General features: G+C 38.0%; 1 protein-coding gene across 2 annotated transcripts in view; it reads right to left on the reverse strand.

The window, feature by feature from the left end:
* Nucleotides 1-1,483: 1,483 nt before the first annotated feature.
* NAMPT (nicotinamide phosphoribosyltransferase) overlaps nucleotides 1,484-13,620 on the reverse strand; it is a 31,472-nt gene continuing 19,335 nt past the window's right edge. The window contains exons 7-12 of one of the 2 annotated variants that reach the window (XM_040061581.2): nucleotides 13,054-13,279; nucleotides 11,783-11,902; nucleotides 9,249-9,266; nucleotides 6,386-6,526; nucleotides 6,105-6,239; nucleotides 1,484-4,395 (exon numbers count right to left, since the gene is read on the reverse strand). In XM_040061581.2, the coding sequence (XP_039917515.1) occupies nucleotides 4,282-4,395; nucleotides 6,105-6,239; nucleotides 6,386-6,526; nucleotides 9,249-9,266; nucleotides 11,783-11,902; nucleotides 13,054-13,279 (754 nt within the window). In that variant the 3' untranslated portion in view covers nucleotides 1,484-4,281. The remainder of the gene's footprint in view (nucleotides 4,396-6,104; nucleotides 6,240-6,385; nucleotides 6,527-9,248; nucleotides 9,267-11,782; nucleotides 11,903-13,053; nucleotides 13,280-13,620) is intronic. The other variant, XM_040061582.2, reaches the window with a different exon arrangement.

Genomic DNA, 13,620 nt, shown 5'->3' on the forward strand with positions numbered 1-13,620 from the left:
TTCTGATTTTCAAGGTTGCATGCTGTTTATTGTTTCTTATCTTACAATTTCCTCAGTGCCCAACTAAGATCTGTGCAGCTGCTCGGGCATCTGACGACTCCTCCCGCACTGGGACATCACTGCCTCTTATACTAATTGGTATGTGCTCTTTATTTATTATTATTTGCCAATACCTATCACTTATACTAATCACTTATCACTAATTATTATCACTAATACTTATCACTTATCATCTCTACTTTGACCCAGTCTCTTTAAACTACTTTGTGCCACCGTCACTGCAGAAAATGGAGTGAATGAAGAAGAAAGAAGAAGCAAGAGACAACGCCCAAAATCCTCCATCTTGCTCCCATCCACTTCCATACTAAAAACCCAAACCTACTGTTTTTCACCCTGTGATAAGCTAAACTACTATCTTTCACACTCTTGTGGCCTGTAATTCGTCTTGCAGCGTAGGAAGCCTTTCCCATGGACTGGGGTCAAAGCCAATGTCCCTCTGGGCTCTGTGCCAGGGTCCCAGACCCCCCCTGTCCAAGTCCCTGACCTTCCAGGGCAACCAAAGGAATGCCCTGGACTCCAACACAGAACCTCCAAATTCAAGTGTTACTGTGGGCTACAAGAGCACCTTTCTACAGTACAGGAAGAGCTGAGGGGACCAGCAACAGATGGGGTACCATTACAGGAGGTGCCTTATCCACCCTTACTGATATATTGGTGCTGGTAAGATACCTGCTGCAACCTAAAGTCACGCAACCTAAAGTCACGCAGGAATTAGTGCAACTTCTTCGAGTTACAAAAATCCTTTCCAAAGGACTCGCTGCTGAAGAGCTGACATTATTTTTCACAGTAATGCAGCAAACTGAAGGATGCAACACTGATGGTTAAATCTGCCTCTAAACAAGCATTCCAGTGACTTAAACTTTAAAATAATGAAACTTTATTTGGGAAAGAATTATGTCAAATATAGAGGATAAGTTCTTAAATCAAATTCCAAACCAAGTGCCTTACTTTTAAGCACAGACAGATAAAATGCTGAACCACAGATGCAGTCACACAAAAAAAAAACCCCAAAAACCCCAAACAAAACAAGAAAAAACCCCCCACAAAAACAAACAAACAAACACACCCTCCAAAACCACCTCCCCCCCCAAAAAAAACCCCAAAAAACCCACCAACCCCAAAACAAAACACCAAACCCACCCCCCCAAAAAAAAAAAAAAAAGGAGCAAGAAAACCAAACCAAATCCCCTAAACCACCCACACCCCCCAAAAAGAAAAAAAAGTGCCCAGTTTGCTTTCCCTTCCCTAGAACTGAGCTGGTTGTAAATTTATTTAACCCCAAACTGTCTGCAAGGCAGCTGAGCAGCTCTCCTTAGAGGAATGCAATGCCAACACAGCCCTGCTCTGGCATGTGTTTGGCAACAAAGAGCATGGGATGACATCTGATGCCCAACATCAGAACTTTCAGACACAGTCAGATGGCTATGATTTTCACTGCCAGAACTAAACTTTATTTCCATGTGTATTACATACTGGTAGTTGATGCCAAGTACATTAAAATTGCTTTAACAGAGGATTTAAGTGAGGAATACTTATTCTTCACTAAACAAGAAGGAATGTAAAAACCTATAAGAAAAGAACTGTTTAAGCTTTGTTTTGATTTTGACAAACCAAACAGTTAAATACTCTTCTGTTCTCTCCTCAGATCTTTCAAAGTACCAAAAAAAGTATCTTTTTTTGTATAATCATGCAGCTGAAGAAAAAAAGTAGTCTTACAAAATCCATTTCTTATGCTAAATGTGGTTACAAACCAGAGTATTAAACACAAAATTCCCAATTCCTATTTTTAAATACAAAGACTGTCTTATATTATGAAATGGGGATAATTAAAATATATCAATGACTACAAATCTAGTAATTTAAAGCAAACAAACATTCTGTTTGCTTTCATGTGGAAGAATTAGGATATTGTATGGTTCAAGCTCTGCAGTAATTTCTGCCAACTCCTTGATGCCCAGCATGTCAAACTGCCAAACGCAAAGAGACAAGTGTTCAGGTCTGAATAGCACCAGGTGGTTTTCTTTTTTTTTTTCCCCCTTTTAAAGTTAACATTTAATAAAATGAGTGATGTTACAACTTTCTAAAAGTGACATACACAAGTAGAGAATTTGCTCTGAGTTTCCAATTAATAAGCTGAAAAGTTTTAGACACTACTGAACAATTATAATGTATTTCACGGTACACATGAAGACAGTACTTCCACAGTATATCCTCAGTTCTCAAGTACAAAAATATCACTTATGGGTAGTCAATAGTTATCAAAATTTTTATTGGTACAGAATGAAAGCAGCATTTACTTTATTGGTTTTTAAACCATACATCATAAAATTCCCTAGTACACATGTGGAAGAGTGAAATAGGCTCTGTACTATTTACCTGCTACTGATCCTAAGTCCAGATTCAAAATCTTTCCTGGCCAAAACCAAACAATATAATTAATAGCTAAGGGAAGGCAGTTCCTCAGTGTGAAAGGTCAGCATTTAGAGTTTTACCTAAAACACTATTCTTGAAACAATACGTCACTTAAATGTATAATTACATACACTACAAGTGAAAAACAGGTTTTTATTAACAAGAACTATTGAGACTGGGCATAAATATCTTAACCACAAACCCTGGAAATATTATGGATGCTTTGATGTGGCCCTTTTTGGTGAGAGAGTAAGAACAATGAAGTATGGCTTTTCAATCTTCCTTTAAAAGCACATTTTATAAAATTTTGTAGGCTTAAATTATTTTAGGCTTTAGCATTTTCCAGTAGCATCATCTACTAATTAGAAGCATTAATTACATCAGTATATTAAGCAATTGGCTGATAGCTGATTGCCAGCAGAACAGGAACTGTTTGCTTTTGCTGTTGTCTTTTGTTTTTAAGTAAGGGAGGTACTTTTCTAGTGAGAGCCATCCTACAGTATTATCAAATATTTCAGAGGTTACTACATAGCTTCTCAAATAAAATCCTCAACATTTTCATTTTCCAGCAGATACTCATATCAAGCATATGCAGAGAGCAAATACAATCAAGTGCAGACAGTTCAAAATTATCTCTCAAACACATTGGTTTACAATTACCCTCTGCAAAAAAAAAGCCCCTCCTCACCCCAAACGGATGGGGCGAGTAGGGGAAACAGGTCTGCCATTCATGTAGGAGTTTGGCTAGCATAGTTTTATTAGAGTTGTTAACAAAAATAGTTAAACATTTTTACAATTTAACATCCAGTCTGACAAAAGGCAAATCAATGAAAAAAATACAAAAAAGTAAAAAAGTGCACTACCCAGTCCAGTATTTTGCTTTAAATTCATGTCACTTACAGTATATGAAAAATAAACCCAGAAGTGTAATTACTTTAAAATACACCGCTTTCATATTTCAGTATTTTACACATATATTCTATAGAAGAGGAGATTTCTTAAAAATCTTACTCTTAAAATACTGAGGTGCATATACCAAGTGGGACAGACTTGGCAAGTTAAATTGCAGAAGAGAATCCTTTCAAATTTGGCATTTCACTTACATACCTTACTGTGCCAGCAAGGTCTGTAATACCTAAACCTTCTAGTAAGAACAGCAATATTGTTTAATGCAGATTTACTAATACAGACAACTACAAGAAATGGTGAGGTCAGCAACTCTATGGGATCTTAAGGAGATACGAGTCCTGATTTAGTTGTCAAATGGAACAATGTCACAACAAACTTTTAAGGCCATGTTTTATTTGCTGATTAATGGACAAAAGGCAATGGATTCCCCCCCGCTAAATATTTTCTTGAAAGTCTGTGCTCGTAAAAATCATGAAAAGTTGGAAAGACTTAATTATTGAAACTTTAAATATATTTTACACAATCTTGTTTGTACAAAAATACAAGTTAAATATAAACATAAAGCAATCATGATAATTTTATGTAAATCCATTTTGTGATATTCTGTTATATATAAAAAAGTTTCTTAGTTCTGTTTCATTTGTGAAAAGATCAATACCAGATTGAATCACTACTGGCAAAGGGCCCTAAAAAGCACACTTTAGCATTAAATATGTTTCACAAGTACCATTTCCTGATTTCATCCTCTAAAGTCTGGCAAAAGATAGGGCAGTATGTCCATAAACCAACAAATAATTTGGCTACAATGTCATAAAACACAAACACACAAATCTGTACAATAAACCAGTAGCTATGCAGTACGAACTAGTTACACACACATACACAGACATGGAATGGAACTTAGTGAGACACTGTTTGTAATTCACTGTTCTTCAGCCTGGCATTTTGTCTTACTTCATCAAATGAATATGACTTTGTTACCTTTCCATTCTTAAATACAGTGTGAAGCAGGTCCTGCAAGAAAGATCGCTGTTTTAGCAAGAGTGATTTGGCAAACACAGGTTACACAAACTCAAAAGCAAGCCCATAAATCCAGTCTGGTAAGGTTGGAACTTTAGACTGTCAAGATACCAAATCTTTACAGGTTCTTCTGACACCTTTCACTAATGGTTACACAGAACAAAGGGTTTGGGTCATCCTGTGCACAGACAGCAGCTTTGTGCTGACTAGTCCCTCAAGCGTGGTATCTACATCTGGCCAAAGCCAAATACACGTGAAATACATCTTGCTAGAGCAGTTTGTAAGAAAGGTGACGTGCAAACAGTCAAATACAAGTCAATTATAGAGGTTTAAATGAAGAATTCTTTTTCCTCTAGAAAAAAAATTAAGTATCTTTCTTCACTGTGCCCTTTACTCATATATTTTGTAAAACAGCATATCAGGAAGGGCTTGCACACAGCACACTGGAAGGGCAATGAGAACAGCTGTCAGCTAAAGTCAGCACAGCAGCAACACTGAGCAGTCTCTGCACTCGGTGATCACTGCAAGGACCTGTGGCTTTAGAGAAATGGGCCCACAGAAGGGTACACTGCCCTCTTGTTTCCAGGGAGCCCCAGAACTGGTACCACACCAATGACCCTCTATAATTTCCTGGGACAAAAAAAAAAAAATTGACAAATAATTTCACCTAACAAAACTGAAGGGACAACATACGGCCTAATTTCAGAGCCAAAATCTTGTAGTTCGTGCTGAAGAGATTTCTCACCATTAGGTCCTTCCCTCTCAACATATTTATGAACGTTCATCATTAACATATGTACATGAATATGCACATAGAAAAACATTTCAAATTTATATAAGATCTTTGTGTCCAGAGCAGAATATCTCCAGTGTGTGTAACTTGGGGTTTTTTCACCTTGAAATTTCTCAGAGATTTAAGTTTTATGCTTACTGTTATGTAAAACAGTGTGCCTAGTAATATCTTCCGCCTAGTAGTACAAAAACAGTTTCTGTATATCACAAAACGTTCAACTTCTGCTTTTAGAAGTGCAATTTGGCAACTTTTTTTCAGTCCTCTTAACTTGGGAAGAGACTCAAATGCAGTTTAATGATTCATTGTTGGATGCTGAAACACAAGACATATCAAATTGAAAGTCTGAGATTGGCATAAAGTTTGTGCTTATTTCACAGAAATAGCATTCCATTCTGCAATTGCAAAGAATTCACAGGGAAACTGAATTCCTGGTTCAAATTTGCATCTTTAAAAACTGTGGAACTACTCTGTGTACAGAGCATTAACTCCTGAAGGAACTATTTTAAAAAAAATCTCAGTGGGGAAGTAGAAACACATTTTAGTTACAGCTGTCCCTGCTCCACCTCCAGCTAGGGTCAACTACTCAAATTGTGCAATATAGGCCAAACAAAACTACCTGGCCAGTATATATTCTGCAGCACTGAGGTTTGAGTTTTGGGGAAAAGCAGTAATGTTCTCATGTTTCTGAAGACAAGCAAAAGAGAAAGATCTGTAATTGTAAAACCTGAACATTCAACTGTCATTCTAACATTCTGCTGTTACCAAATCTGGTACTGAGGTAATTTTTGAGGTAATAAGATGGGAGTTGAACAAAATGACAGATCAGAAATAAATTCTGAAATTAAGTTATTACCTCCTTTTTATCAGTCTATTTTTGCATGATGATGCAATAGATTTTGAAAATTCTTACCTGTCCATACTCTTCCAGATCTCCCTTGCCTTCCTCAAGTGTCACATACTCTCCAGCAGGTGTCCTATGCAATGACAGCCGTCCTTTCTTTGACCTTTTGTTGGGATCGGCTACAGGATCTTTGAAGACGTTCACCTAAAATGGATAGGATTTTTTTAGGAGGAAAGGGCTTTGTGGGACCTAATGCAGATGGTGGTAATGTAACAGGAAATGACAAACAGGTTTTCAAGTGGGGAGGCCTCTACTGAAAGCAGAGTGGTAGAAGTTGTACAGAGACATACCCCAAGGCCGTTGGTCACCACGTAACTACATTTGAAGGAACAGTTTAAGAGGTCTCTGGTTAGTTTCTGCAACAAAGCTCCACCAGATCCAAAGGCAATATTCTCAATACTCCATTTGTTCTTCTTCATTCCCTCTACAATCTAGTAAGAAAAAGAAAATTATGATGGAGCATACTTTTAGGCCATGCCATTTTCCCATAAAAATATTATGCTACTTAAACAAGATGCTTTTACAGACAATTAAGCCAACTAACATTCAGTTTCCAGAAGAGGTACGTAATAATTTGGTCCATACTTGGCACACTTGTTTGCATTTTTATTTACAGTTCCAGCATGGAACGGGAAAGCTTTTGCTGTAAAACACAATTATCATGCCAGCACATATACTTCCCAAACTAAGGTGGCACAGTAATGTAATGCCCAGAGAAACAGAGCTCTAAAGGAAGAAAAGGACTTTATGGGAGCATTTCAGAGCCTTCCAATTTCTCAGAATTATGGAAAGACCTGGAAGCAGAGCCTGTATCCTGAAACAGTGCAGCCATTCTGCACAACTCCAGAAAGCTATTATCCTCTCTGACCAATGATTTGAACAAATCTCTTGAAAATCACACTGTCTAGAGTAAGATCAGCAAGTTCAAAGATGGGAAGTGAAAATACATAAAAGTGCTCAAAGAGCTGGCTTTGCCGCCTTCTCCCCCCTTCATAGATCAATGTGAACTGCACTGCAACAGTCAAGGTAAAAGTTACTGTATCATTTCCCTCTACCCTTATTCCACCCAGACAAATATGACACCCTCTAGCCTGGAGTAATGGGTGCTCATTTAGTCATGCTCATAAAGAGCCAAGATTTGTTTCCCTGACGTGTTACTCTTATGACGGCCTGAAACGATGGTTTATAGCCCCAGAACAGGAGTTCAGACTCTCTTCTAATATTTTACTTTCAAAAGCAAGTGAGAAAACCAGAGCGGGTGAAATAGCAAAATACCATTCATCCAGAAAAACAGGAAGGTGAGAAACAGAATGGAAATACATAATCTATGGGGAACAATACAGAGTTTCAAAAATCAGCACAGTCAGAAATCTGGTAATATTTTGGGCAATCTCAGTGTCTTGCATCAAGAAGAAATGCCAGAGTAACACTGAACTGTTTCAGGAGCTACTGATGTCAAATTGGTTTTTTTTAAAGGACAGCTAAGGCTCATAAGAGGGGAAAAAAAAAAAATTCAAAACACAATTCCAATTTCAGACTGTGACAAACTGGTGGTGCAAACAAAAGAGCACAAAAGAGAGTATTTTGTTTATGCACTTAGTCACACACAGGCTGTCTTCACAGATACTCTCAGTCTGAATGCCTGATGGAAGCCAGTCAACAGGACATGTGGACAGCAGAGCCATAACCTTCTGAGGGCATGCTCAGAACACATTCCCACTACATTTCTGTCAGAGATTTCCTCAGGAGAAATCTTATCAGTGAGTTTCCATCTTTCCAATGGTACCAACTTAATCGGCTTCACTTAGCAAATCAAGCAAAATGAATCTCAAGCTCTACCACCATGACTTCCACTTAAGAGAACCCTTTGAAAACTTTGTATCCTGAACAAATGCCCTCTTAAATACATGACAATCCTGTGGATTTTAGCAGGAGACATCATACCCTCTCAGAGACCAAGAGCAAAAAGAATATTGATTTTTTAGGTGATTAGACTCTCCTGGAAGCAGTTAAAAGAGGTACTCAGGGAAGATAAATGATTGAAATTAATTAAATTTTCCTTTAAGTACCTCAAAAATAACTAAAGCTGACAAAGGAAAGGTAAGAAATGGTATTTTGCATACCTTCTACTTGAGAACAATGCCCAGTGGTGCAGTAAGAAATGAGATTTAACCAGGCCTGGATATGAACTCTACTTATCTGTGCTGTCTTTTAAAGAGGCAAATATAGGTAAACTCCACCTGGCTCCTGGTTCTCTCCAGACTCTGAGCAAGCCTGAAGCTATGGGAACTGCTGGCCAAGCCCGAGCCAGCGTGTTCTGCTCACCTCACTGCAGCTGCAAAGGCCAGGTCTGACACTGAACTCACCTGAACACACCTGCAAGATACAACTACCTGGTACAAACAACATCCTACACCAAGGCACATGATGCTGAGGCTTCATGTTCATTGATACCTGCAGGTTAACAGGTGTTAGTGCAAGTACAGCACAGCTGGCCCTTGGCTGCTTAACCCTCTTGCCTGGGTGAGAAGAAAAGTGAACCCCCTTTCAGCTCGTGTTCCTGCTCTCATTTACAGATAGTTTGTTCATCTCACGCTACAGGCACAACTCCTCACTTACCTTGGGTGAAGAACTAGCTTCTAGCTTTCCACTCTCTCAAGGGATTTCCTTACTTAGATTGATCTTTGTCTGGTGAAGAGGGGAAGGGAAATCCAGACTAAACTGAAAGACAGCTCTGACTGCACCAGTGACCCACAGCAAAGGACCAGATCCTATTACTTCCTTAGGTATGGAGGAGAGATGGCAAACACCAGTAGTAATAGGGAAGAAGAAAAGGGGGAGATCTGAAACAACTGAAGCCTCCCCCAAAGGACACCTATATGGAAGAATTTTTTGTTTCACTCTTTCAAACCAATACAGGGAGAACAATTCAGGTGTCAAGGTTTTGACCAGCTTCCTCTGACCATTATGAGCATGATTAATACATGAACTGTGCCTCCAGATTAGAGGATTTATTTCGTATAAAAATTTAAAGACATCTGGAAATTGAATGTTCAAAGAAAATCCTTTGAAAGTGTAGTATATTGTGGAGTTAGCAGATTGGAATGATTTTTAAAAGTGAAAATGCAAAGGAAGTCAAAAAAGTTTCCTTACCTGTTCTACCAGCATCCCCTATTAAAACAAAGAATTTTAAAATCCAGTTTATACTCTGAGTTGGTTTCTATATTGTTGTTTCAGCTACTTTGGATAGCTACATGAGTATTGATCATTACTCATTCTAGGTTTTCCTACTGTACCCATTATCCTTCATCTGATCTGTAACAATAACTCATGCCTAGAACTGAAAGCTGACACAAATACTTGGGAAAAAAATCTTGCACAGGCTACAAAAGGGGGGGGGAAAAGATGGCCACAGTGATACATCTGTATTTGTTCATGTAAACTCCTTTTGGAAAAGAATGAATTATACTCCAGTTTTGGTGGGTTGCTTTATTTTGGGTTTTGGTTGTTTTAGGGTTTTTTTTAATGTTATGCTATTATCCAATCTTCTAAAAATCAGCATGGTAAAACCTGGGGTTTGCTGACATAAAAAGGATGAAGTGATTAAAGATATTTAAATAAAACTAAAATTAGGCTGCAAAATCATGGTCATTTCGCTCCAACGTAATTTGCTGCTGTCAAATGAGAAATGTCACTTTCCTTCCTGCCCATTTCTCCCAGCTCAAAACAACAGCTTGTTTTCTTCTGCATAGTGCTGGCAAGTATTAGCCCCTTTCTGGGGCACAATTTAATTCACTAAACCACAAAACTGATCCCTTTTGGGTGAGTTAGTTTACTGCGACATGTGTGGTCTAAATTATATTAATGACTAGCAGTTCAATGACCAAAGCTGACATGAAGCACAGCAAGATTAGAATCATGAAGAAATGAGAAGCTGCTACTGGGGAGCAGCAGTCTGTCTGCTTTGTATGTCTTGGGAAATGGATCTTCTGCTCTCTTCAATTACATGTTACAGATAGATGTCTCATGATCAGTTACAGCTTCATCAGGAAATATATAAACAGGCAGATCACCTGAACAAAGAACTGCTCATTCTGCCTCTCATCCTCTCCCATTAGCTGCTGCAATTGTTTTACTGCTCTATTTAGAACTTGGAGAACAGAGCATTTTTCACTCTAGTGCCAAGATTTTTAAATACTTGCTTCAATATTTTAATTAGAATTAATGCTACAAGACATTCTTGAATTTTGTCCAGTATAACTTAGAAGAAGCAACCAGAGTTCCTTACAAGAAAGGATGGTCCAGTTTCTGTCCTCTCACAACTCTTGAAAATCTCAACCATAACATACTTGCCTAACACAGGCATCAGTCCTGTTAGACTGTTGTTCAGAACAAGCAGAAATGTTTTCCTTCTGTGTGGGTTTTGTTGTAACAGTGCCTTCCCCTGGTATCTAATGATAAGTTTTTCTTTCCAGCTATTAACCTCTCACGCTTATGCTCTGTTAAGCACATTAGCATAGTTGTATATTCTCAAAAAGCTATGTGGGACAAAAAATAGAATTTACTTTAGAGGCCATTGGAGGGGGGAAAAAACCTGCAGAGGATGCTTGCACTATAGTTAGTCTATCAGATTACAATCTCAGTATTAACTGCTCTCTGGGGATCTGAGTGACAAATCTGAGTTCTGTCATTGAGGTTCACATCATGTGCCCATGTTAGACATGCAGATAGCTTCAGACCAACTAAACCACAAAACTGACACCTCCCTTGCTCATAATTTTGAGAAGCAGCAAAAGCCAGCTTTGTTGAAAAGAACCTAAGGATGTGGCAGTCTAGAAAGCTAAGGCAAGTGGCATCAAATTCAAGTAAAAAGAATCTTAAATTTACTCAACTTATTTCTGGTTTTAAAGTCTAATACAGCTGAAGATGAAAGACTCAGGACAAACGAGACAAAGTCAAGTCCTCTTCCTCTTACATGCCCATCATTGGTAGTTACTGCAGTGTGTACCCTTATAACCACATTGTATTACCTAGTATCTACCTCTCATCAGTAGTGGTGAATTTATGACTTATTTCAAGCATGCAGAATCTACTAAATAATCAATTTGTGTCTTGGTAAAATTGCAATTTTGACTCAGACTATAGCCTAATCTTTTACACATATTTTCTGGCTTTTCAATTAATCCTTATTCCACTAGTTGCCCAATCAAGGAACCTGCTTTCCTTACTCTAGGTTTTAAAAATACACCTTCAATATGTGAGGACAAGCAGAACTCAGATGGTACATAACTAATGAGCCAAACCAGCTAATTACTACTATTGCTGCAGCACAGTGATCATGCAGTGTGCCTTAGACATCAATGAAAGGACCAAACACTGCCAGATTTTGATCTCAATTAGACTTGACAAGCATGATGAAAGCAAACAAAAGGAGAGACAGTGGAAAGAGAAGGCTTACAACAGGGGGATTAGAAAATGCCTTTTAGGGGTTTTTATGGATCTTAATAATTTCCTGTGGAGTTTTAATGAATTTGTTTTACGCATTATGATATCACTGCCAGTGTCTGGAATGAAGGGCAGGGGTGGGGTGAGAAGCCTCTGCTGCAACATCTGACTAGCTGTAATGGCATCCAGATTAAATATCAACCTTGCCAGTGTCACCCTTACAAATGAACAGGATCTCCTACCTCTTGCAACGTGTTGATATCCACACCATCCCCTTGAATAACTCTGAGATACGGTGGCAACAACTTATAGCCTTTTGAATTCTCTGTAATGGGAAACCTCTTCCCCAAGATCTCCAAGACCTATTGAAAAGGGAAAGAAGACAGTTCAAAACAAAAATAAAAACCTGCCATTCCAATAAAGAAACAATTTCCACATTTGAGTCATGCTTTTTCTAAAAAATTAAAATAAATCCATAAATATACCCACAAAATCATACTCTAAATCTATTCATACACACACAAAAAAAAAGGATGCCACCCACTGTGGTGTAAGCCCTTACAGCAGTCACAGACAACATGGTCTTTAAGAACTTGCCCCCGAGAGCTAATCAGAACCATGCTCTCTCCCTTTGCTTGCTGTGACTTTTTGTTATTGAAGGGGTCAGCTGAAGATCCTGCTCTTCTTTTGACCTCCCTTAGGATGGTGGATGAGGATTTCAGTTTATGATTTTGTAAGCCAGAAATATTTAAAATGAAACATTTCAGCTAGGAGTTTTTCCTATCAGCTCTGATAAAGGTCATTCTGAGCTCCTATTTGTGACATGCCACTTATCCCAAAGGAAAAAAAAAAGGTGTTAAATCTGTATAGATCTAATTTGATCAAGTAATTAACATTGCTCCTACTTTCTTAGTTGGACAGTGCTAACAGCTACTCAAATTCAGCTTTTATTATGAAGCTGCAACAATCATTAAGCTTTCTAAAAAGCAATGAGGCTAGAAGCATTTTTCACTGTGGAGTCAGTGCCACTGACTTAAATGCATATCTTATAAAAGAGAGAAGAGGGCTACACATGTATTTGTAGCACAAAATAGTGAATTACATTCACATGGGATGCCAAGGTACCTAAACTCAGTAGTAAGAATTGTTATTGGCCTGGCATTTACTAGCACTCAAGTTGTTTCCCACTGCATTTGTTAAGTGACAAAAGTTTCTCTTTATAAAAGCATTCCAACATCATTACATCAGCAAAACTGCTGACTTGTAAAAGCTTCAAGAACCAGATGCAAGAATGGGATTGATGAAAAATATGAAACTATTTATGCTGCAAAAGTGTTTCCATATCTATATTGAGGTGTAGTAAACATTTACATTTTTCCTAGGTCCAAATTAGCCACCACCAAATATATACAATGTAGACCAAGTCAGAGCATTCTATGTTTGCAAGCCAGTCATTACAAAACAAACAACTGCACTCCCATGTTGTATACAAATAGCTTCAAGAAAGGATTACCTTTAGAACAGTGTCAAGGGGATTCCCAGAATCTGGTCTAATAATAAGTGGTGCCTCTGGACTTCGGGCTTCAATTATATGCCTTAGGTCATCACCCCATATTTTTTCACAAGCATTGTAAATGTCGTAGCTGTCACTAACCACAGATACAGGCACTGAAGAAAATTGTGTTACTATGTGTTCAAAAGCATCTTTCTCATGATCTTTCCCCCAGGCTGTTATGGTACTGCAAAGGCAATTGAAAAATTCGTATTAGAATTGCATTTATATGTCCTTCTGTATTTCCCACCAGCAACAGTTGAAGATAAGGATAAGCAGTATGATTAGACGACAGCAGAAGCTATGTGCTTATCACCTCTGTGTTGCATGGATTATAAATATGGTATATACTAAATAAACCAACTTAATTCGCACAGTTAGGAAACTACAGATGCAAGAACAGAACACCTGCACTGACAAATTCATGCTACAAAATGGAAAGTTGAGAACAAAGCACCTCACCATATGTTCAAAAAAAATCTAAATAAGAAAACATATTTTCTTTTTTAATAGTGATATAAAATGAAT

The sequence above is a fragment of the Hirundo rustica genome, chromosome 4 (assembly GCF_015227805.2).
Source record: "Hirundo rustica isolate bHirRus1 chromosome 4, bHirRus1.pri.v3, whole genome shotgun sequence".
In the NCBI taxonomy this organism is placed as follows: Eukaryota; Metazoa; Chordata; class Aves; order Passeriformes; family Hirundinidae; genus Hirundo; species Hirundo rustica.